This window comes from Phodopus roborovskii, unplaced genomic scaffold, assembly GCF_943737965.1.
Source record: "Phodopus roborovskii unplaced genomic scaffold, PHOROB, whole genome shotgun sequence".
Classification (NCBI taxonomy): Eukaryota; Metazoa; Chordata; class Mammalia; order Rodentia; family Cricetidae; genus Phodopus; species Phodopus roborovskii.
The window spans coordinates 21065458-21090717 of NW_026126416.1; the positions used below are offsets into that span (position 1 = coordinate 21065458).

At 42.4% G+C, this 25260-nt stretch overlaps 1 protein-coding gene across 1 annotated transcript in view; it reads left to right on the top strand.

The window, feature by feature from the left end:
* The first annotated feature begins 4661 nt into the window (after positions 1-4661).
* Positions 4662-25260, top strand: part of Fermt1 (FERM domain containing kindlin 1) — a 34551-nt gene continuing 13952 nt past the window's right edge. The window contains exons 1-9 of the mRNA XM_051183318.1: positions 4662-4856; positions 7145-7378; positions 10485-10631; positions 11062-11275; positions 12317-12419; positions 17555-17662; positions 18220-18351; positions 20080-20129; positions 25023-25147. Coding sequence (XP_051039275.1) covers positions 4706-4856; positions 7145-7378; positions 10485-10631; positions 11062-11275; positions 12317-12419; positions 17555-17662; positions 18220-18351; positions 20080-20129; positions 25023-25147 — 1264 coding nt within the window. The 5' untranslated portion in view covers positions 4662-4705. The remainder of the gene's footprint in view (positions 4857-7144; positions 7379-10484; positions 10632-11061; positions 11276-12316; positions 12420-17554; positions 17663-18219; positions 18352-20079; positions 20130-25022; positions 25148-25260) is intronic.

The window sequence follows — 25260 nt, forward strand, 5'->3', positions numbered from 1 at the left end:
AGATTCCATTGTTGTCGTTGTTTTTGGTTTTTTGTTTTTGTTTTTTTCTGCTGAGTAGTACTCCATTGTGTAAATGTACCACATTTCCACCATCCATTCTTCAGTTGAGGGGAATTTAGGTTGCTTCCAGGTTCTGGCTATTACAAATAATGCTGCTATGAACATAATTGAACAGATGTCCTTGCTGTGTGAATGTGCATCTTTTCGGTATGTGCCTAAGAGTGGAATTGCTGTATCTTGTGGTAGACTGATTCCCATTTTCCTGCAGAACCACCATACTGATTTCCAAAGTGGCTGAATGAGTTTGCACCCCCACCAGGGGGGTGATGGAGGGTTCCCCTTTCTCCACATCCTCTCCAGCATGAACTCTCATTGGTGGTATCTCAAAGTTGTTTTGATTTGCATTTCCCTAAGATGGCTAAGGATATCAAGCACTTTCAGCCATTTTAGATTCCTCTATTGAGAATTCTCTATTTAGTTCTGTACCCCAATTTTTAATTGAATTATTTGGTGTTTTAGTAACTCATGGACCCCAGTCTGATAGAGGTAGGAAACCAGCATTGGACCAACACAGACCACCTGAATGTGGGTGTCAGTTAGGAGGACTGGGCAGTCTATGGGGCCTCTAGTAGTGGATCAGTGTTTATCCCTAGTATACGAATGGACTTCAGGAGCCCATTCCACATAGAGGAATATTCTCTCAGCCTAGACAAAACGGGGAGGGCCTAGGCCCTGCTCCACCAAATGATATGACAGACTTTGAAGATCTCCCATGAAAGGCCTCACCCTCCCTGGGGAGCAGAAAGGGGGTTGGGAGGGGGACAGGGGAGAAGGAGAGGGAGAGGAAACTGGGATTGACATGTAAAACAATCTTGTTGCAAATTTAATAAAAATAAATAAATAAGTTACCTCATTGGTGCACGTACCTGAGTTTTAAGGCATGATGCATAAAAGTTTCCCAAGGACTGGCTGCCACCCCATGCTTCTACTCATTTCCAGTTGGAGAACTATTGTTTTATTAACCTCACTATCTTCAGAGCCCAGCTCCTGGCCTGACACAGTAAACATTCAACCAAGTGTGCACTATAAGCTGGGATTTGGGGGCGGAGTTCCACAGGCTGCGTTAATTACCCAAGGTCTCCTACACTTCCTGGGCAGGCAGCTGTCTGGTACATACAACAGGAAAGTAACGGATGACTGCATAAGGTGAGCCACCCGAAGTGGTCCAGCCTTTGGCTCGGAACTTGATCTGATTGGAGGGGCTTCCTCCTAAAGCGCCTCGCCTTTTTGGAGGACTGACACCACCCTCTTACTCAGAGGTGAATCGCCTCTGTACATGCCACCTGTCTGATCAGGCTTATTCCTGCGCTTGGCATAGACAGTTGCAGACAGGAAGGGATTCTCCAGGGCCCCGGGGTAGGAGTGACTAATTTACCTGGTAGGCAGGCGAAACAGCTTGGCTTTGTGACCTGGGCCAGTGGAGGAGGGCTTCAGAGTACTAGTACTCGGAACCCTGGAGGTGTCCAGGAGAAGCCATATAAAACTGGAGAGGGAGGGGTGGAGTGTGTTTCAGGCTGCTTGCCTCCTGCAAGGAGCAGCCCTGCGGCTCCCTTCAACCCTTATTGCATTTGCAGCTTTCTTCTGCTGCGCCAGCGAGCGAGACCTAGCAGGCTAGGCTGGACTTGCCCCCGCCTGCCCGCCGAGCTAGCCTGAGCAGCGACGCTGCGGCCCCGGGACAGTCCTGGGCGCTGGGCGGTGGCCTCCAGGCTCACTCACTGGCTGTCGCGAGGTCCCCACAGCGTCACCTAGCCCACCGCAACCTTGTGCTGTCCCGGGAGAGCCCTGCTCACCCAAGGTAGGCTGTGGGGACGCAGCTCTCCACGAGCAGGCTGCAAACTGGACGCTGCCTAAGGCTCCATAGCAGGTAAGATCTGGAACTGCCTAGATGAGATCTCTAGGTTGTGATCTGCACCGCGGGGACTTGGGACCCCTGTCCCCTTCTTTTTTTGCAGCTCTGTGCAGTTAAATGGCTGTTGAATTGAAATAATTTTGTGATCACCTTCTCAGGTGCAGTAATCTGGCCGCGCAAAGTAACTCCGGTTCAACGCGGGCTGTTGTTGATGGGTGAGGGGCAGGTGGCTGGGCACCAGCGTATACCCCCTGCTACACCTTCCAAAACAGAGCGTCTTTTCTTTTCCTCATTCTCTTTGAACCGGGCCGGGGGAGGGGGGTGACCTTAAGGTGCCTTTCGCCTCCTGTTTTGGTCTCCTTGGGTGCACTTCCACCGGCTGAAGTTTACTCCACAAGTAACAGCTTGTTGAGGATGAGAACTTCAGGGTAAAACGAAGGCATGGAGAGATAGGAAAGGAATGTGGGGAAACCAGATTGCCTTAATTTTAGGAGGAATTTCCGTTGTAAAGGATCTATCTGTTCATTGTCTGTACAAACGTTTTAATCACTCCGGCGAGGAAAACTAAGGACTCTGTTGTCTGAAGACCCAAGGAAATGAGCGTTTTGACGACCATAATGTTCTTCAAACACTTCCATGTCAAGGTTGGCCGTGGAGAGGGTGTTTTTATTGCCTCTTCACTGCTGATCTGTTTTTAGAAGTGATATATGTTGTTCAAAGCTAGAATTTCATCCATGTGGTTTCCTCCTGCTGTGGCAAAGTTACCCAATTCTCAGGGTGATGAATAGGTAAGTTTAGAGTGAAAGGGGATGGATCCGTGTTTGTGTTCCCCAATGGAATTTAGTGTGATTTACAGCAAGCGCCTACCTTCCCTCAGCCCAAGTTTCCTCATTTTTAGATTAGTGTTGGTGAGAGTGGAGGATCTGCTGCTGGGACGGTAGCTGGTGCACAGTGCATCCCCAGAAGTGCTCCCGCAGGCTGATGAGGGGCGCAAGCATTCAGGCCAGCTCAATCACCACCAAATGCAAGAAAAGCTGCCCTGAGGGCCTCTGTATTGACAGGCATGCCACTGCATTCTTTCAGTGCACCCTTGGGTTGCTTCTGGTTATAAAAACACCCCTGAACTTTTGAGTTTAATTCAAACACCTTCAATCTGCATGTTCAGATTGCAGTGGTCCACAAGTTCATGGGTTGGTCGTAGTTAATGTATCTGGTATGTTTTTGTGATTCCCTTAGTGCTTACAAATACACCATGTGAAATGAACATGCGGGGTGACGTTGGTGTTTTAATTATCCACCAATTATTGTGAAAACAGTGCCCCCTTGGATATTGTTATTATCCCAGCTTCTTACTGGTCTGGTAGGTTGAAAGGGATACTGAGTCCTACTCTATGTTTTCCCTTGCTAGTTGTGACTCAGAGTGTGAGCCAAGGAGGCTGGCTGGGCCTTGACTGGCTGTCAAGGTCTGGAGTGCTGCCTTAGGAGTATGAGGGCAGTAGGTCCCTCAAGATAGATAGGCCTTGTGAAGCAAGGGCTTCTCATAAACTGTCTTCCACAGCGATGTGCAAAGGATTCCTTACAGTCATTTAAATGATTTTAAACCATTTTAAAGGCTCAAATTAGCAGTGTCATTTGAGCCAACGTCTCAAGTTTTGTTGAGGTCCTGCCAGCTTTGGAATCTGATGTTCCTGAAAACACCAGCTCACCTCAGGCTAGGTGCTACTTGAGTTCTTTCCTTTTAGCAGCTCCAGTTAGGAGGAAACCATGGGTTGGAACTTCCTACCCTATCTTAAAGACTAAATTTTCACCTGGCATTCAAGAGATTTTTAATCTCTTGCCAAAAATATATATTTTTAAAAGAAACACTATGGAGCCAAGAGTGGTGGCACAATCTGTCATGTCAGCACCCAGGAAGCTGAAGCAAGAGGATTCCAAGGTGCCAGCCATAGAATAACCTTGTCTCAAAAAAAAAAATCTTAATCAATGTAATTTATGCAACAGTTATTGTGTGTTTTACAACACTAACTTGCTTTGGGGTTGTAGCACATTGCTGAGATCATTTGACTAAAGTGCACAAGGTCCTAGGTTAGACACCCAATACTATACAAAGAAAACAGTAGCTTAAGAAAATCTAATATGCAGTAATAATTATGGCCATGCCTATGCCATCGTGCACATTAAGGTGAGATAATGACTAAAAAGCAGTTATTTGGCTGAGTTTTTATTTTGGGAGTTATATCCAGGAATATAATAACACAGATATATTAGAGATGCTAGAGAGGATTTTAGTGAGAAATGGTTTTAATGGAGAGTGTTTTTGAATTGACTCTTATTGAAGTATAATTTGCACACAATAAAACATGTTGAGTTATTACATTAAAATCTATGTTTTATCACACACAAATTATATATTAGTAAAGATGGAGAGTATTTTAAGATCGCTGGAGGATTGCCGTGGTTTATTGTGTTTTATCAAACTAGTTCATAGAAAGTCATAAAAAACTAGTAGAAAGGGAAATGAAGATTGATACATTATGTGGGCAAAGAAAATACATACCCCAGTGGAGAAAAGAAAATAAAGAATTTTAAATAGCTGGGATTATCTTTATAAGTTTTATATATACATTTAGGATTCTAATTTAGTAACTAGGTGCCAGGAATCTTATAAAATGTTTTGAACAAGAATCAAAAATAAAATTTAAAAATAAACAATGGCCTTTGTCTAACAACCTGCTGGCACCATCCAATTCTGACCTATGCTTGTCTTTGTCCCTAAAGACACCTGCCTGTGCCACAATGCTGTCATCCAGTGACTTTGCATCTGCTTCTTGGGAGCTTGTAGTCCGAGTTGACCATGAAATTGAAAAGAAACAGAAAGACATCACATTGAGGGTATCAGGGGACCTGCATATTGGGGGAGTGATGCTCAAACTGGTGGAACAGATGAGTAAGTCATTCCTTCCTTCTCCGTGATTTTTCTGTGTTTGCACCCCTCTCTGTTACTTCACCATTCCATGGCTGACCCTAGATTTCCTGAGGGCATGTTCCTCTTCCTCACCCCTGGTTTCTCCCAGGAAGAGGAAGAGGGACCATACAAGAACTTTCAAGTGAATCCAGCCACCATTGTAAACGCTTGAGTCTTTGGTGGCAAACTGAAGATCTTAAGAATGTAGAACGCTATACTCCCACAAGGTGAAGGGCCATCCCACCAGTGACATCATGGTGATCTTAGGTGACATAACATTAGACTACTGAGTCCATTCTCTATTAATACTTGATAACTTCATGCTAAACTCGGCTTGCTGTTAATGTGTCCTTTCATATTTGCTCACCAACAAAGACAGAAAAGTCTTCTTCTGGCCTTGGAATTTAATATTTTGTTTGTATTTATTTGAAGCCTTGGATGATGGCTTCTCATTTATGGTGAGATAGAGGCCTTTTTAAAATGCATCCTATGTCCGCATTCACGTGACCATCACCCAAATCAAGAAGGAACATTACCTGCTCCCATCTCAAGCCCACACTTGCTACCCACCCACATCCATCCAAGCCACTATTCTGGCTTCTCATTTTGCTGTTTTTGAACATCATATAAATGGTCTCATACAGGACATGCTCTTATATAGATGCTTTCTTTTATTTAACATCATGTTTGAAAGAAATCTATGTTGTTGCATATAGTTTAGTTTAATCTAATTTTGTTGCTATATAATATTCTCTTGTGTAAACCTACCACAATTTATCCATTTGTCTGTTGATGAACATTTTAGTTTTTTCAATTTTCATTTCATATAGGTAGTAGAATATATGATCATTATCTCTTGATAGGTATTTCTGTTGAAGACTGCATTATTTCATTTCTCTGTTGTTATAACAAAAGTACCTGAGTCTAGATGACTGTAAAGAAAAGAGGGTTGTTTTGGCACATGGTTTTGGCTAAAAGTCTAGAGACTCCATCTGATGACAGAAGCATGATGCTCAAAACAACACAGGGTATCATATCATACAGCATGAAGCAAGGTGTGTGTGTGTGTGTATGTTTGTGTGGTGTGTGTGTGGTGTGTGTGTGATGTGTGTGTTTGTGTGGTGGTGTGTGTGTGTTTGTGGTGTGTGTGTGTTTGTGTGGTGTGTGTGTGTCTGTGTAGTGTGTGTGGTGTGTATGTATGTGTGTGTTTGTGTGGTGTGTGTGTGTGTGGTGTATGTGTATATGTGTGTATGTGTGGTGTGTATGTGTGTGTAGTGTGGTGGTGGTGGTGTGTGTGTGTGTGTGCGCGCACGCACCTGGTTCTCCTGCCTCTTCTTATAAAGCCACTAGATTTGACCAAGGGCTTTATTTTAATGGTCATACCTAATCCTATGTACTTTCCTAAGATTCCATGTCCCAACATAGAGGTCAGGTTAAATTTCCACCCTCTTCATTCCAACCAGTAGGGATCAAACCCCAACTCATAAAGCCTTGAGGGACACTCAAGCCATACCCCAGCCACAGCAGATATAGCCTATGCCACAGAGAACAATTACTGATTTGTCACCTTCCAAAATAATTCAATGCTTCCACTAAGAGCATTGAGAGGAAGGCTTTCTAATTAAAGAGAGGCAACATTCACTGAGAGAAAAATAACAAATAAATTAAATTAAAGTGGTGACATCCCTTAATTTAGCAAAATAAAAGACGGGATTGACTTCATGCTGGCGAAGAGAAATTTCGCCCTTGATACTGATGTCGGCAAGTCTGAAAAGGAGAACGTGCAGTTCTGGTGTCAGGGCAGGTGCTTTGCAAACTGCACATATCAAGCTGCTGGAGGAGCTGGACATCACTGAGCAGAATAAACCATCAGCTTTCCATGTTCTGTGCAGCCTGTGGGAACCAGCAAGCAGTGTTCCCTTGTGATCCAGAAGTGAAAGAATTAGTTTCTAATACAAATTAAGATTGAGTAAACAATCAAGACTGATGCACAGAATGATTGGGGGTGTGGTTTAGCATTCATCAGAACAAAACTTTTGCTTTATGTTTTTTATGATACTTAAATGTAAATGAGGGTAGAGTTCAGACACCATTTGTTCCCTGCCCCTCCTGGGAGACTTTGGAAGGAAGCTAAGAACTGTTAAGTCTTGAACCATAAAAAGAGATTGTAAGCTAAAGGTTAGTGCTTTGCCTGTGAATAGACTAACGCGTCTGGAACCTGCGTGCTAAACCTCCTCTTATATGTTCAACCCCGTTTTCCACTTTCCCAGACATAGCCCAAGACTGGTCAGACTTTGCTCTGTGGTGGGAGCAGAAACGCTGCTGGCTTCTGAAAACCCACTGGACTCTGGACAAGTGTGGAGTCCAGGCGGACGCCAAGCTCCTCTTCACCCCACAGCACAAAATGCTTCGCCTTCGGCTACCCAATGCCAAGACTGTGCGGCTTCGAGTCAGCTTTTCAGCTGTGGTGTTTAAGGCTGTTGCTGATATCTGCAAAGTGCTGAGTGAGTTCCCTGAAGGGGCCACCACTGTGCCCTTTAGACTCTTGGCAAAGGAAAACAGGAAAGTTACTTGTGCTTTCTGCCTGCCTCAAGCATTGGCTGGAGGAGCCTCCTTTACAAGGAAGCAAATTCCCAAGCCCAGTGCAGAGCACCACAGCCGGCCCATCGGAATGAAATGAAAAGAACACTATTTGCATAAGTCAGAGTCATTTCCATGAGCTTGCAATTGTTTAAACTACACTTGTAAGTAGAAGTGGTCATGTTAAGAGTGCTTCTCCCAACTCGTTTCTCCAAACCAAACTCAGATATTTAAGACAAACCAAAGAATGGGAGTTTTGTTGCATCCTTCATTGTGACACATCTCTGTCTTTGGGTTGGTGGCACTGCACACTTCAATCCCTTCATTAGTACTCAGCTCCTATAAATAACTCTACCTAAAGAAGTCATTTAGGAAGCTTAAGCAGAAAAGTTCTCCTTGGGAACAGAGCTTATCAGTCCAGGGCTTGCCTTGCCGATCCCCAGGACCCATGATTTTAAAAAGACAGGCACAACAGCACACACCTGTAATCCCAGCAATGAGGAGGCAGTGACAGGCAGATCCCTAGGATCTGCTGGCCAACTAGCCTGCCCTACTTGGCAAGGTCCAGGCCAGTGAGAGACCCTGTCTCAAAAAAGACAAGGTGGATGGCTTCTGAGAAACAATGCCAAGGATATCTGCTAGCCTCACACACGAGCACACAGGTGCATATGTACCTGCATATACACAAATATCTACATACACACTGCACACACATACACCCACCTATGTGGATAGAAGCCAAATGTTATTTTGCTGGGTTTTTTTTTTAATATACTCTTACTATGTAGTCAAGGCTTACCTCAAACTTGTGATCCTCCTGTCTCAGGCTTAAAAACTGGGATCACCGTCATGTGCCACCAGACTCACCTGATGAATTGGTGTCTCTTGGTATGGTATAATTTCACAGAGACAATACTACTCAGATTACTTTTTTCCTTTATGATACACTGTAGAAAGAGGGACCCTTGTACCATGAATGCTTCTTACTTCCTATTTTTTGAAAATGTGTGGATGCCTTCTTTGGTACCAAGAATATTATGCATCACCATCCAGCACATGATCACAGACTATTACACATCTCTAAGTCTTTACCCTCCTCCATTAAACTATAAGATGCATTGTTCATTCACTCCAAAAAGGCTCACTGAGCTTACTGTGCATTGGGTAGTGTGATGAACAGTAGACGCTGATGAAGATAGCTGAAATCTTGCCCTTTGAAACAGGCACAGATGGATAGCCAGCAAATCAGCAAGGAAAGGAGTAAAGAGCCCTAAAATGGGAGGTAGAGCAAATGAAGGAAAGATTTAGGAATGCCCATGTTAAACATTAGGGGTTCTGATAGCCTGAAATGGGATTAGGACAGAAACCACAACCCCAGTATATCAATGTCTGGCCCACATGGGCTGCCTGGTGGCTGTTTAGTGAACCAGTCAATGCATGGAACAGCCAGTTGCAGAGCACAAGTTCCTGGAGTGTCCCCAACATGGCATGAGAAAATGTGAATGAAGCACAAAGACATGTTGTTGTTGTTAGTAGTAATCCAATGAGGATTTGAACACCAAGTGAGCCATCCAATAAAAAGACCTTCTCCATATCCCACATGGACTAGGTGACAAGTCACAGCTGAGGCCAAGCAGTCCTGTTCTCTTCTCTAACCATGGCTTTGAAGACACATGAAGAGAGATCTCTGCTCAGCATCTCTGATCATGGCTTTTAAGCCTAATCAATCAGCACTAGCTCAGACTTAGCAGTATGGCAGCTTCCCCAGAAGACCGGAAGAGGCACAGATCTTGGGTGGAAGGGTTTTGCTTTGTTGATTGTTGGATGCATACACTACAATATTTAAGTTATCAGGTGTGCATTAAGCATACATTTGGGATGGCTCCGGGTGTTTTGTAGCCTGACAGTCAGGCATCCTGGATGATAGAGAGAGTCAGCCAAATTGCTCTTGCCTCTGGGCACCAGTCAGTTCATGACTGACTGGATGAGAGGATCTAAGAGAGCAGCACCTTAAAGCAGCCACTTCCTTGGATCAAAGCTGCTCCATGGGTTATCAGCAGTTCTGGTCACAGCTGCACTCTTGGATGAATCAGGGAAGGGTTATCACAGCTCACTTTCTTCCAAAGCAGACTCTGAGATAAGGAATCTAGAACTGAGGTCCTGATGCCCAGAGATACTATCTGGAACATAGATACATAGGAGAGAGATTATAAACATATGTCTTCCAGGAATAGTATCACTGTGGACAGCCAGGACCTCTGGGACGCAGTGTGTAGACACAGCTCTGGGCTGTCCCAGGAGGGTGATGTTACCAAAAGAGAAGCCTACCACGGAAGGCCCTTCTTGGAGAGCATGAATCCTCTCACATGGACTGCTGGAGGTGGGCAGTGCAGAACATGGCTAGCTGCCAGAACGAGCCCTTTACAGACACACAAATGCTCTCAAACTATTGGAAGTCAGTTAAAATAATAGCATTGAAATGATGGAGACCCAGAAGGCGAGGCAGGACAGGAGGACACCTCCACAGCGTTGGCAGGAAATGGTAGGCATTGTGTAGGAAAAAAGATTACAGAATCAACTGTCCACAAAGAATAAAAGGATATGGTGCCCTTTGTAGTTGTTGACAAAACCAAAGAGAGAGACCAAAGTGGGAGAGGAAGAAAAAGAGAAAAGTTGCTTGCTCATGGATGATGCAGGAGCCCCACAGTGTTGACCATGGTTGGAGCTGGATAGCAAACCCATAGAGAGGGCGTTACACCACTCCCTTTGCTCTGGGTGTATTTAAAAAATTTTCATCACAAATCAAAACACAAGCTAGAAACTGTGCTAGGCTGAACTTCTGTCACTATTTGTCCTTACCCAGCTTGAGAGTCTTTGTCCCTTCAAATGGGATGCAGTGACTTCCCTTTGCAGCCACAGTCCCCTAAGACCCATCAAATACACAGCACAGCTGAGTCTCAGGAGGAATTCTTTTTCTATTTAGTTTTCTTGCTTTTTGTTTATGTTAGTTGTTACTTTGTTTTGTTTTAGATATTAGAAGACCAGAAGAACTTTCATTGTTAAAGCCTTCTGGTGACTATTCTAAGAAGAAAAAGAAGAAAGACAAAAATAACAAAGAGTCTGCAGTTGATGACGTCCTGAACCTGGACAGTTCTTCAACAAGCTCGGGGTCTCCAGGTAAGGGGCTGTTTCAAATGTGGCTTAGACTCCAAAGGAAAATCAATCAATATCTCTATCTGTGTGTGTGTGTGTGTGTGTGCGCGCGCGCGCGTGCATGTGTGCGTGCGTGTGTATGTGTGCGTGCATGCGTGTATGTGTGTGTGTGTGTGCACACGCCCTTTCTCTCCATATATAGCAGTTCATGAGCTAACTGCATGAAACAGAGAACTTTGAATGCTTAGAAAGGACTTACTTAGCAACATTTATTTGTGTTGATCTTGGCAACTTTTACATCTTTGGGATCCCAGGACTGGAAGATTTAGACAAGATCTTTATCTGTGCAACTGATGTTCCTACCAGCCTGACATTTAAAATCAAAATTCATTTTAGTATAACCTTCTTCTAAATATTCATAACCCAAATGCCCTATCATTTTCCTGCCTCACAGTAAGCCCTGGCTTGTACAGTAAGACCATGACACCCATCTATGACCCCATCAATGGGATGCCAGCCTTATCCACTATGACTTGGTTTGGTGACAGCCCTTTGACAGAGCAAAACTGCAATGTTCTGGCCTTCAGCCAACCTCCCCCATCACCAGATGTACTCGCTGACATGTTCCAGCCTCGATCTTTGGTGGACAAAGCCAAGATGAATGCAGGGTAAGGGACATTCTGTCTATCTCCTGTCTGAACTGGTGTTCATACACTAAGATGTATCAAAAAGATGGGGGCTATCTAATTTTTTAGTGAATAGGCAAGAGTGTTGTGCTTTCTCAGCAAAATTCAGAGTGCTAACTTTAACAGAAAAAAAATGAATGTACACACACTATGGTGGTCTCAGTACCTTAAAAGAGAGAGAAAATCGTCATCAAATAACTTGAGGGCTCACCAAACATGACTGTGACTCTCGATGCTGTTACAGGTGTGAAAAGGGGGGGGGTGCAGAGTAATTTATACAAACGGCGGTCTCTGTGAACCCATTAGAGACATTGAAGGTGGTCAACTCAGCTCCTGCTGTATTTTATAGACTACTGCTTCTCCTTCGTTAAAATTAAGATACAGCATTACTCACATTTAAATACTCAATAGCCACATCTGGCTAGAGGTTAATGCATTGCACAGCACAAGGGAGGACTTTCCATCATTACAGAATGTTGCTTGCTAAAAGGCTGGACACTGACTAAGGTAGCCCTAGCTTTGGGCTGACCACAGTGGAGTAGCAGAACTTAAAGGCAGAAGCAGAGTTACATGCTAGCTCCACCATAACCCTGCAAAAATCATCTAACTCACTGTGACTTGGTCACGTCATCTGCTACACCAAGATAAAGCCAGGCATGGTGGAACATGTCTACATGTCTATAATCCTAGCACTCAGGAAGCTGAGGCAAGAGGATCACAGGTTCAAAGCCAGCTTGGACTACATATTGAGATTCAGGAAAAGGGGAGGGAGAGACAGAGGGAGGAAGGGAGCGATTTCTAGGACAGCTATGGCTATTACACAGAAAAGCCCTGTATGGGGGCAGTGGCAGGGGCGACTGTATGGTAAATTACAAATATAGCTTTTATGTGCTCATTGGTTTTGTTGATATTATTTGCCCTGCCCATATTCTTGGATTTATGTAGCATGCAATATGCAACACAATGTAGTGGGTATATGAATAAAGTGGACTGGTTTTTAAATCATAACCTATTGCTCCCTAGTTGGCTGGATTCCTCCAGATCCCTTATGGAACAAAACATTCAAGAGGATGAGCAACTGCTGTTAAGATTTAAATACTACACCTTCTTTGACTTGAATCCTAAAGTAAGAAATTGTTCTTTTGTTTCATTTTGTTTTCCTTTTGTGATGTGTGTGCATGGAAGTTCTATACTTTTCATTTTGTTATCCAGGTCAGGGCTGTCATTGATACTTTGTTGGTCATTATCTATGGATGGAACACCTTGAGGCTTCAACCATTCATGTTGGGAGTCAACTGTTACTAGATTGTTCCGGTCTTATTTGGGTAGCTACATTGTTGAGATTTGATATCTTCTCTGTCAGATCTGAAAGACACAATCTCATAGCAGACTTTCTGGTCATCTGACTGTTAGGATCTTTCCAACCATTCTTCCATCTACCAGAATGTTCTGAGTCTTGAGTGTAGCAAATGTGTTGTAGATGTATCAGTTGGGTCTAGCACCCTACAGTCCATTGTTCTCTGCATTTTGACCAGATATAGGGGGGAAATCCTTTGATAAGGAATGAGAGCTACACTGATCTGTGGGTATAGGGATATTTAGAATGAATTGAGAGATTATACTTGTTTAGGAAAGTGACAGTAGTAGGTTCTCTTAGGTTTCCAGTACCAGGCATGATTCCTCCTATTATGTGAGACTTGAGTCTAATTAGAAAGCTGTCGGTTACTGCCAAGATATGAGTGCCACTATTGCATGATTAGGAATATCTTGCCATGCTGGTCACTGTTGTAGTTCACAGGTGTCACAGCTGGGTGGGAGTTTTAATTGGTTTTCTTTCTTGGCATTTTGCAAAGCACCTTCTGGTACTATACTCCAGGTGGCAGGTTTTCAAGTCAGATTTAGTTCATAAACCTCTGAGTCGTGTGACTGAAATTTATGGTGTCGCCAACAAGGACTTTCTTTCAACTTCTGGGAGGCAACCAAAGGTGACATCTATAGCCTACATTACTTTATGAGTCTCTTGAACTCCCCTGATCAGCAACTCAAAAAGAGATTTCTCATGCCTGTTGCTGGGGATTTTGGGATTTCATTTTTTAAGCCTTATCCCTGGTTCAACTTCAGTCTTTCCTCATTTAGTTCCCAGCTAAAATATGTTATTACATGCTTTCTATTCTAATATCCTACCTGAAATTGTTCATAGAAACTATATTCAGGCAATTTTAATTGTTAAGTCGGTATTCTGGTCTCATTTTATCTATTCAAATGTTTCCCCATCAGTTTATTTACTCACATATTTATCAAGAAACAATTATTAGCCTTGCATGCAGAGAATCCAACACTGTCAGGTATTAAACCCAATGAACTTTTAAAAATGCCTAAGTCTGCCACATGAAACAATGAACTATAGTGATCAAAATCTTTTTCAAAGTGGACATAGTAATATGTGTGTTTTTTTGATTATTTGAATAAATAATAAAACCCAGGGCAGATCTCACACAGTGATTGTAAGTCAAAATACATAATAATCTAGCCCCTGTAGAAAGAAGGGCAGTAATATCTATCAGAATAACAACTATACTTTGACCTGCAAATCTACTATTCATAGCATAGTGGTACTTTTGTAACTTTATACATTACTACTATAGATACTGCATGAATGGTTTTAAGAAAAGATTGGAAAGCACCTAAATGTCCTTTAGTAGAGAATGACTTGAATATATTATGCTGCATCCATACCACACTGTTGTTAAAAAGAATGAGTCAACTCACTTAGTTTCTTGTAAACACTAGGCCCCTTTTTAATATGTTTATAATATGTGAATTAAGAAAATAAGCCTTTTTCTAGCTCTGACAGTCCCCAGTATCTTCCAGTTTTATAAGCAATAAACACATTAGAGGACCCCAGCATACTAGCCTCCATTCCCAGCAGAGAATCTTGTGGTCAAATGTAAGCAGTAAGCTTTCTTGAGAACATGGAAAGGGTGATACAGGTTTATTGCTGTTGTATCATGGTTGATATGTGGGAAAGGGTTCACTGAACTACTGAGATAGACAGAGACAGAAACAGGGATGTGTATAACAGAGATGGGAGGATCCATGTCCTCCAAGGTATGGCTTTCTAGCTTAAGTCAATCAGGAGACAGAAAGCCTAAGGCTAAGCATTAACATGAGTAGCCCATCCCCAGTGTCTTGGTTAGGGTTACATTATTGTAATGAAACACCATGATCAAAAGCAACTTGGGGAGGAAAGGGTTTATTTGACTTATTCTTCCACATCACTGTTCATCAAAAGAAGTCAGGACAGGAACTCATATAGGGCAAGAACATGGAGGCAGGAGATGACACAGAAGCCATGTGAGGGTGTTCCACATGGCTTGCTAAAACTGCTTTCTTAGAAAACCCAGGACCACCAGAGTTGGTAGCCTAGAGGTGGTACCACCCACAATTGGCTGGACCCTCCCCCTATCAATCACTAATTAAGAAAATGCCTTACAGGAATTTTCTTAAATAAGGATCCCTCCTCTGTGGTAACTTTAGCTGGTGCCAAGTTACCATAGAACTATCCACCTTACCCACTTGGGAAAACCTTGTTCCTAAAACAATGAAGAGCAACTAAAGACAGAAACCTATAGGATACCTGTTAATGACCTGCAAACAATTCCTTCTACACCTGCCTGGGAAAAACAACCTCTGAGGGGGAAATCCCAAAGCCAGGCAGGACCAATAGAAAGTCCCTGGATAGATCTGGGGGCAAGACTTGACCAGCATTTGAGCCCTTGTTTCAGACCTATTGAGCATCTTATTTCAGATCCTATCCATCTCCTACTGCTAACTTGTAATTGCAGGTGATTATAGCTTAGTGTATGTTATACAACATTATTTTATTTGGTTTATGGAGCATGTAAAAATGTTTAGGTGTGAGAGCTTTTATCATACTTTTAAAATCTTTATTGAGTACTGAGAGGAAAACCTTGCTGAGTGGCCCATTGAGTTCCTGTAGTATTAATACTTAGATATACTAGGACTGAAGGGCTGAGAGACATCTAGGTTGACAGTCAAGTTAAGCATCAGTGACTACATCACTATTTAGATCTTGTCTATAATCTGTGAATTAAGGCAGGCCTCTTTTGTGTGTGGCAGTGACTGCTTGGCTTTTGGAGTAGTTGGTTGGTTGGTTGGTTGGTTGGTTGGTTGGTTGGTTGGTTGGTTCTTTTGAGAAAGGTTTCTTGTGAGCCCTGGCTGTCCTGAAACTTGCTCTGTACTCAGATTTGCCTGTCTCTGATTCCTGACTTCTGGAATTAAATGTGTGTGCCACCACCCCCTAGCAGTTTTTAAGAGGAGACTGTTCTAACTCCTGTGACCAAATGATTCTCCTACCTCAGGTTCCCTGTGTCTGAGATGATAAGCATGCATCACCAACCTGGATTCATGTAAATTTCTTTTAGTTGCCAAGTCTTGACTGAACTATAATTTATGTACCATAAAACTCATTCACTGGAATTCAGGCATCATGCACATGCCTATAATTCCAGCACTCAAGAAGCTGAAGCGGTGGGATCAAGAGTTCAAGCCTAGATTGCATAACAATTTGGAGACTAACCTGGGCTGAGTAAGACCTTTTCTTTCACAAAACCACCAGAAAGTAATTTTAAAATAATATACATACTGGAAATGTACAATACAATGGTTCTTTTGTTTTGGATTAGGAGGGGTAACCTCATTTGAGGAGATGTGCTTTAATGTTTCAAACCCCATGCCATTCCGAACTAGCTCTCTCTCCTTTCCATCTTCTGCTTACGTACCAGGACATAAAATCTCAGCTACTGTCCCAGCATCATGCCTGCTGGCCTGCTGCCATGCTTCCCAACACTAGCACAACTCACCCTCAAACTGTAGGCTCCTAATAAACTCTTTCTTCTATAAAATGCTTTGGTCATGGTGTTTTGTCATAGAAATAAAAAAGCAACTAAGATAGTGGCTTTTAAGAGGAAGGGGATTCTGGTTCATGCTGTAACATGGATGATCCCCAAAGATGAACTACTTGAAAGAAGCAATAAGGCACTTATATGCACTACCCAGATTAGGCAGATCTATCTATCCATCCAGAAAGACAGAAGTAAAGTGTTCTGATGTCACTTAGGCCTGAGGGAGGAGAAGGGAGGTATTATTTAATGGGTGGCTGTAGCGCCCTGCCACACTCTGTTCCACTAATCTGGTGAAGGCCTAGAGGTTTAAATAAAAGACAAGACAGCATGTCATTCATGCAACAGGAATGCTGGGATGCAGAATGCCAAATGTCATTTATTGAAGGGATGGAGCGGGCTTATATACTGACTCACAACACAGTGGAAAACAATCAAGAGTCAAGTGTGCAAGTTCTCAGGCCTTAGCTCCTCCCCAGCAGATGTGTGATAGCAAACATGAAGAGTACCAAATACTACTCTGGCACAAGATGTTCCAGATAAAACTGCAGAATGTTCCAGCCAACAGCTCAGGCTTGCTCAAGGTGCCTCTGGGGTCCATGCAGGGCCTTACAGGTGGCAGTTTGGGATGATAAAAGGGTCATCATACTAATATGAGGTGGGACCCAATGGGGTCTTGTATGTTTAAATTCTTTAATCTGTATGTCAGTTAATTTGGAGTGGTGTAGTTTTTTCCTTGTTTGGGACTTTTGTTCCCCAAAAACCTGTGTGTACCTGTGTGTTTTAATTGCTATATTTAATGTTCTCACTTTCTAGTAAATATATATACATGTGTATTAGTAACAGGTGTCCATCACAAGCAATAGCATGCTATTGTGATTACTGTGTTTGGTGTCTGGTGGTACAAGGGTCTCTTTCAATGTGGTTCTTTTTCAAAGTTGTCCTGTCAACACCTGAGGGTTATATCTTCTAGTATGCCTAAAGAATTGGTATAAAGTTCCATTTTAAAAGTCCCTGTCAGATTCTCCTTGGAATGGCAGTTCGAAGATTAGCTTCGCTTTGATGACCGATCATGTAGTACATGTTTTTACTCTCAACAGAAACATGAAACAGAGAGGAAAAGTCATGGCACCAAAGATGAACTAATTTGGCTTCTTGAAGAAGTTCTAGAAGATATTTAGGGAAAGTTCCTTCTAACCTCAGATGGCAAAGGACCAGGGTGGGCAACATGAAGATAGCATGTGATTCACAGAGAATGGCCCCAGTTATTTAAGAACTTTTGCACTGCAGGCTATAAATAAATGCTCATACTCATGTACACATTTGTTTCTTTCTCTAGTATGACGCTGTTCGAATAAACCAACTCTACGAGCAAGCCAGGTGGGCAGTTCTCTTGGAGGAAATCGACTGCACAGAAGAAGAGATGTTGATCTTTGCAGCACTACAGGTTGTGGGGATGTCTGAAACCTTTCTTGATGAGTGGGGCAAGAAAAGTTTGTTCTTGTTACAGCATTCTATTTGTTTCTGTGATGGAAGAAATTAAGAGAGTAATTTTCAATGTAAAATGCTCCTCACAATCTATCCGTGTGCGCACTATATAAGGTATCTATTCTACAGTTTCTATCACCTGCCTCTCACATGCAGAGACAAGGCAGAACTAAGTTTGAGCTCAACTAACTTTAAGTCTCAAAATTAGTCCAACTGCACATCATTTTCCTGCATAGACAGATCTCCTTCCAGGAGATGTCCAGGATTCCAGGGAAATTCTCCTGGAAGAAGAAGACTTGGTTAATGGTCCACTTGTGGCTGTAACATTTCTAAAACCTCCATCTTGAGCCAGGTGAAGTAGAGCATGCCTGTAATCCCAGCATGAGGGAGACTGAGACAGATTACGCTACTTAGAGAATTTGAGACTGGCCTGAAGGATTTAGCAAGATCCAGCCTCAAAAATGTATATTAGTTTAACTTAACTAAATAAAAATAAACCCTCTGTTTATGTTTTAGTATCACATCAGCAAGTTGTCACTGTGTGCTGAAATACAGGACTTTGCAACCAAGTCCGAGGTTGACGAAGTGGAAGCTGCACTGTCTAGTTTGGAAGTGACCCTCGAAGGTGGGAAGACTGACAACACTCTGGTATGAACACTTCTGGTACCTCGGGGTTTGTTCTGACAAACATAGATTGGAACTAAAAGAACATTTCTTCCAAAAAGGAAAATATGCTGCTCATGTGACAAGCTTAAATTCAGCAAGAACCGGCTTTTCTCAGAGTAGCTCTGCAAGGGTCTGTAAGAGCATTTCATCACCACCAATGAAAGTTTATACAGCATTTCTTCCTGGAGATCAGTTGGCCCAGTATGTGGGAAAATTCCAATGGGCTCCACTACACTAGCACAGAGCATGCCATTGATCCTTTAAGTCTAGAAAGAGCTGTACAGCCTATGGCACTGGGAGCCTATGAGGATGAAGAAAAAGCTTTAAAAGACTTGGTGCCTGGCAATATGTTGTTACTGAGTAAGGCTGATAGAGAGGAAGGCCTGTCTCTGGAACAGCAGTTCTCAACCGGTGAGTAGCGCCCCATTGGGGGGTTGAATGACCCTTTCACAGGGGTCATATTTCAGAGATCCTATATATCAGGATATAGTTCACAATTACAGTTAAGAAGTAGTATTGAAAAAATATTATAGTTGGACTCACCACAACATGAGAAACTGTATTAAAGTATACCAATGCTGTAGTAACTGTATTAATGCTGTATTAACTGCAGCATTAGGAAGGTTGAGAACCACTGATCAAGGATCTCATCAAACACTCCTAAACAATTTTGATTTCAGGAACTAAAACCCTCCAGTCATACCTAAGGAAGAAAACTAGTTATCAAGCTTGCTCCTCTCCCCATAGGTGCTTGAATGACAGCCTTGTAATTGGAAGGCCACCCTGGTTTGATTCTTTCCCTGGGCACTGCTCTTTTGTTTTAACTTCTTCAGCCAAGGGAATAATTTCTGGCTTAATGACTTTGAATCCAAGCAGTGGGTCTGCTGAAACTTCGATCTAAGTGAGCGCTGAGAATGAGTCACAACATTCCTAGGCTTTCATTGTGAGCTCTCTTATCAGTAACTGCCTTACAATGGGGAGGTGGTTTCATGGGAGAGCAAATGCTTGCTTGCTACACAAGGCCACGGCCTGCTGGAGCAGAAACTTATGCTCCTTTTTGCCTGCTACCTACACTGAGTACATAACAGGAAGTTAATCCTGCTTGAACAAATGAGAAATTCCCTCCTTCCCTCAGGAGTTTTATGTGCTGCAGCCAGCCATCAACCGCCCTCGGAATGAACTTTGAACCAGTTTCCTTTCAAGTTTAATCAGTGATCTGGATGTTACCATAGTAGCCCACTTTAACTTAAAAATTACAAAATATCTGTTCATACATGAAAGTCTGTGTTCCTAACTGAAACTTTTAACTTGAACGATGTATATGTACAAGAAGTATGAGTTGTTTTTTTGCTTCTTTTCATATTCCTATCCCACAAAGAAAAGTTTTTAAAAAATACAAATATGATTATTAACAAATTAATATTGTCAACCAAGTTATCATCCAGAATTGGAAAGCAGAACCTTGTCACCTACCCAGAAGCCCCTTTGAGTGCCTCTTAATCATCATCCACCTTTGCCCCCCACCCCTCCCCCAGAGATAACTACTGTGGTTCATGTAGCTAAAAAACTCAGTCTCTTTTTTTATTTCATTTTAATTTTTTCCGATTTTAAAGTCTCTGTGGTAAGTGATTGCCATGCTGAGTGAGACAGGTGTTGACTAGCAATGCCATCTGTGAAGTTCCTGCTGGTAATTTTTGTATTTCTCCTTAGGAGGACATTACCGATATCCCTAAACTTGCAGATTACCTCAAATTATTTAGGTAAGTAATTTGAAAGGGCAAAAGATCGCCATATAACAGTCCCTCTCAAGTAGGGTCTGGAATTGGACATAATTGCATAACAAGTGGGCAGGTTTCTGGGTCAAAGGTGGGTTCAGAGTTATGGGCTTTGGCATAGACAACAATGAGTTGAATCTTAACCCCCCAATACATGCATTGGCCACCTCGAGTAGTGTCTTTGTGACTCTGTGCCTTAGTTTTCCAAGCTGTAGAGCGAGGATATACCTCTTCTTGAGTTTTTTGGGAGCACTGGATAAAATGAGACATTTGAAGAATGTAGCACAGTGCCTGGCACATATGTACTCTCAGAACTGTGTAGTAAGCATGAGCAGGTCAGCAAGAATGAGCACGTATGTCACAACGACATTTCTGTTAGGGTCTGCTTGTGAGGGTCAGGACCCTGACACCATCAGAGAGCTGTTTGGCAGTGTAATAATTGTTTATTTCTAGTTCTTTGTTCCTGGGCTTACAGGGAGTAGTCACTTTTATTAACCTCCATTCACCTGCTCGGCGTTGGTCAATCTGCTTGTTTCTGTTTGTTTTAATGGGTGACTGCCACCCTTGTGATAGTGCCAAGGAGTGTTAAGTTGAAAGAAACAAGGCAGTAGCTGCCGAAATAGCTCAGTTGGGAGAGCGTTACACTGGAGAAACAAGGCAATCACTGTGTCGATTTATGGTTTATTGACTTTTCTTAACAAGCCAATACTTCACCGGGGCAACTGGCTTGGAGAAAAATGCAAGTTGCTTTTGACTATACAACAAGCAAAGAAGGACTTGCAAAGACTAAATTGTGAAGGGAGTCTACATGAGCAGCAAGGGTCCAAAGATGTCATCTGTCACTGGGTATCTAGCATTGGTTTGTTTGGTCTTTTGTTGTGATGATACAATATGTTCTCAGGTAACTTCTGTGGCACAAGCAGCTGTAACTACAATGGCTTAGCCTAATGATACTCAGAGCTCCAGGGGAAAAGGGTAATTTGACATGGCAAATGTAGCTTTATAAAATATGTATAATTATTTCACAAAGAAATTTGGTTTTCATAGTCTCTGAATAGAGTATAGCCAGCACATCAGCCCCTTCCTGTAGATGTCACAGTGTTTTACATGTTGAAAGTGGCCTATATCCTCTTCACTGCTGCTGCCTGGTGGCTTTACTGTAACTCACACCCAGTGTCACTAAGATTGTCCTTGTATATGTTGAATAGACACTGTCTACCAAACGTCTCAAGACACCAAGTTTACTATATAGTAATAGTAACACAGTAGTGCTCCTGGATGGGAAAAATGTAGAAAGGAAGATGCAAGGCTATGTGAGAGAGTGGCAGAGAGTGGGAAGGGAAGGAGGAATACTAGGAAATGAGTACAGGGGCTTTGCTAGTAGAATGTTGGGTCCAGAAGGCTCTGCATTGCCCTGAGTTCCTTTCCTCGTTGATATGAGAACAGTAGACGAATCCTTTGAGGTCGGCTTTTTAGTCTTTGTACATGGAAGCTCTTTATTTTTTTTCTAAACTCTGTTGCCCCCACTATCACTATTGAACAGTGAACTTCAGCCTCTTGCAACACGACATTGGGTCTAACGCACACCCCAATCTGGCTGTAAGTGCATTCAAATGCTGTGAAAATTAATAGATGGCAAACAACAAAAATGTTCATAAAATGAAGCTGCAGCCACAAGGAATTGGGTTCTCATGGCTTGGGACTGGTATCTGTTGTCTTGCTGTGTTAGATGGTCAGCTTGGTCATTTGGTTTGAGACAGGCCTCTATGTAACTCTGGCTGACCTGGAACTCACTGTATGGACCAGGCTGGGCTCAAACTCACAGAGTTCCACCTGCCTCTGCCTCCAAGTGCTGGAGTTAAAGATGTGTGCCACCATACCTGGCTGGGGCTGGTATTTTAATTTCTACATAAATGTAAGACATACAGCTCTACAGGTCACAAACAGCAATAAGCCAGACGGAAGTTCACCGGGGAAGGTGGGAACTCATGAGGGCCATCTTCCCTGCTCAGTACAAAATAAGAAAACTACAGGCCAGCTGGAGAAAGCAGAGGGCGCACTATCCTTGCAATGCCAGTTGTGGGGAAAACAGAAGGCCTCTCTTGTGGGATCAGAGCCAGGGTGCACGCTTCATCCAGACTGAGGTAACCTAAGTGTCTCGAATGATAATGGAATCTAAAAGGAAACTGGTTTGAACCACAAGACCTGTGAAGACCTAGCAACTGCAGTTCTGAATATACTTAGAGGGAAAATACTTAGTGGAAAACAATGTGAGTTCCCGCTAAAAATCACAGTTGTGTGAGTTGTTAGGCCATTAATAATTTTAGATGTTAAAATATTAAGAAACTATCAAGTGATTACAACATTTAACCAGTAAATTGAAAAGTAAAAACTATAACAAAAGAGAACATGAATTGTTGAAAGTATCAAAATGGGCATTCTGAAGATGACATGTGTATAATAGTAATATTAAATTGATAGGCAGAGAGTTGAAGATTACTGCAAGTTTGAGATCTGCCTGGGCTACATAGTGAAAGCCTGGCTCAAACTAAAATTTTTATTTATTTTAGTGTATTAACCATCAAATTATTAATATCATCAAAGAAAATCCAAAAAATTAAAAATATGACTTAAATAGACTAGGAAGTCCCAACCTGTGTCTCCTGGGAGTTCTAGAGGAAATAGTTGGAGAGAATGAAACATTCAAAAGATAAAAGATTTTCCTTGAAAGTAAAAGTCCTTAAATTCATGAGTCACGGGTCTTGGGCAAGATAAATCATTAAATCTTGGTAAACTCAACCATTGATAATGAAAAGTCTTTAATATGAGAGGAAGAAAAGGATGGACTCCTTAGGGGAAAACATCAGAGAGGTGACAGCCCAGCCATGTCACATGGGCAGCTACGTCATATGGGTAATTGTGTCACAAGGACAGCCAGTGTTGACAGGAAGTGGTCCGGAAAATTCTGAGAGGAGAGAGAGCTCAGTCAAACCTCTCAAGTCTGATTCCTGTAGGTCTGTACATATACACCAGACAAATACGATCCTAAGAAATTCCGCATTGGAGAAAAGCTGATTAATAAGTCTTGGTGCTCCTAAGAAATGACGCATGTGACAGGTTGCATGCCAAAGCTGCTAGGCACCACCACTGCTACCAAGGCCACTTTGGACCAGATACAATGGCTCCATGAACAGTTAATAGGAATGCTGCAGAAAAATTTGTCCACAGAGTTATTTCTAGGCAAGCTACCACAGCAAGGGATTTCTAGTAATACTTATACATGAGCTGTAGGGGTTCGCTGATTTATTTCAAGACAAGACTCTTAAAATATTCCAGGATCTTTGCAATACTTCATAAATAAACAGAGAGACCCACCACAAGACTCACTGGCTTCATGTAGACAAATGTCAGTAAGTGGCATTGTGAGGTTTTCTTTTTCAAAAGTTAAGTATCCCATGCGTATCATCACTTGTTAGCTGCCACATGGTTCCAAAACAGTAAGCACACGTATTTCTCCTTGAAGGAACAAGTGATTGTGAAGTAATGACAGTATAACCAGTTTTTGGAAGATAGTAATGTTGTGAAGATTTTTTAGATTTTTTTATTTTTGTTATTTACATATATGAGTGTTTCAACTGTGTGTGTGTGTGTGTGTGTGTGTGTGTGTGTGTGTGTGTGTGTGTGTGTACACCATGTGCATGCCTAATGCCCACAGCAGCCAGAAGAGGGCATCAGATCCCATGGAAATAGAGTTACAGATGGTTGTGATCTCCACGTGGGTGCAGCAAGTGCCCTTAACTGCTGAGCCAACTCTCCAGCCCCCAAAGATAACATTTTTAAACTATTCTGCAATGTTTGCATGCTTACCCTGTTGCCAATAATCATGGCCCAGTAATCACAGCTGAGATAGGTTTTGAGTAAGTAACTGCTTCTTTTCTTGAAATGGGCTTAATGTTTCATTTACTTTATATTTTTGTATAGGTTTAATGTGTTTAGTCGTACAGTGTTACTGTTTATAAATACACAAAAGTCAGGGAGCCAGGTATTCAAAATGTTTTGGGTTTGTTGGTTTTATTTTTGTTTGTCTATGAGTTTTCAAGACAGGTTTTCACTATCTATCCCTAGCTGTCCTGAAACTCACACTGTAGACTAGGCTAGCCTCAAACTCAGAGGTCTGCCTGCCTCTGCCTCTTCAGTGCTTGGATTATAGGTGTGTACCATCACCACCACCAGGTCAAAAAAGTGTATGTATGTATGTATGTATGTATGTATGTATGTATGTATGTATGTATTGAGACTGAGGGAGAACTGAAATCCCCACCCCCTTCCTCTCAGCCCTCCCTCAATCTCCCCTCTGCCCCACCCACCCCTATCCCCTCCTCTTCCATTTCTATTCAGGAAAGGACAGGCCTCCCATGGATATCAACAAAACATGGTATATCAAGTTGCAGTAAGACTGGACAAAGCAACCTAATATGAGGTATAGCGTCCCGGGAGCCAGAAAGACTCAAAGACAGCCAACCCCTGCCTCCTCTGTTAGGAGCCTCACAGTGGCAGAGGAAGAACAAGGACCCAAGGTCTGACTTCTGACTCGTGGGCCTTTGCATTAATTTATGCATCACACAGCAAGGGTTCATTTCTTGCTTTTATATGTTAGTGGGCTCGGGATGCAGTTGGTGGTTCAGCACTTAGCATGCCCAAAGCCCTGGGTCTAATCCTCGGCACCATTAGAAAAAAGTAGAAGTAAAACCAGAAATTTAGAAATTGTTTTTTAAAAATAAAGAATATGTTAAACCAAGGCCTTAATCCTCTCAAAATTTGCAAGGTGTTCTGCAGTTCCGACTGGTGTTTAAACATGTGCTGTACTTTAATTTGCAGGCCCAAGAAGCTAATGTTAAAAGCTTTCAAGCAATACTGGTTTGTCTTTAAAGACACATCTATAGCCTACTTTAAAAATAAGGAACTTGAACAAGGAGAGCCAATAGAAAAACTGAATATTAGAGGTAAGAGCTTTTTGCACCTCTTTGTGGCACAGGCTGACTACACTATTCCAGCGGGATCCCCAAGAACTCTGAGCCTGGCTGCTTGCCAAACAGCAGCTCCTCTGCATTACAAG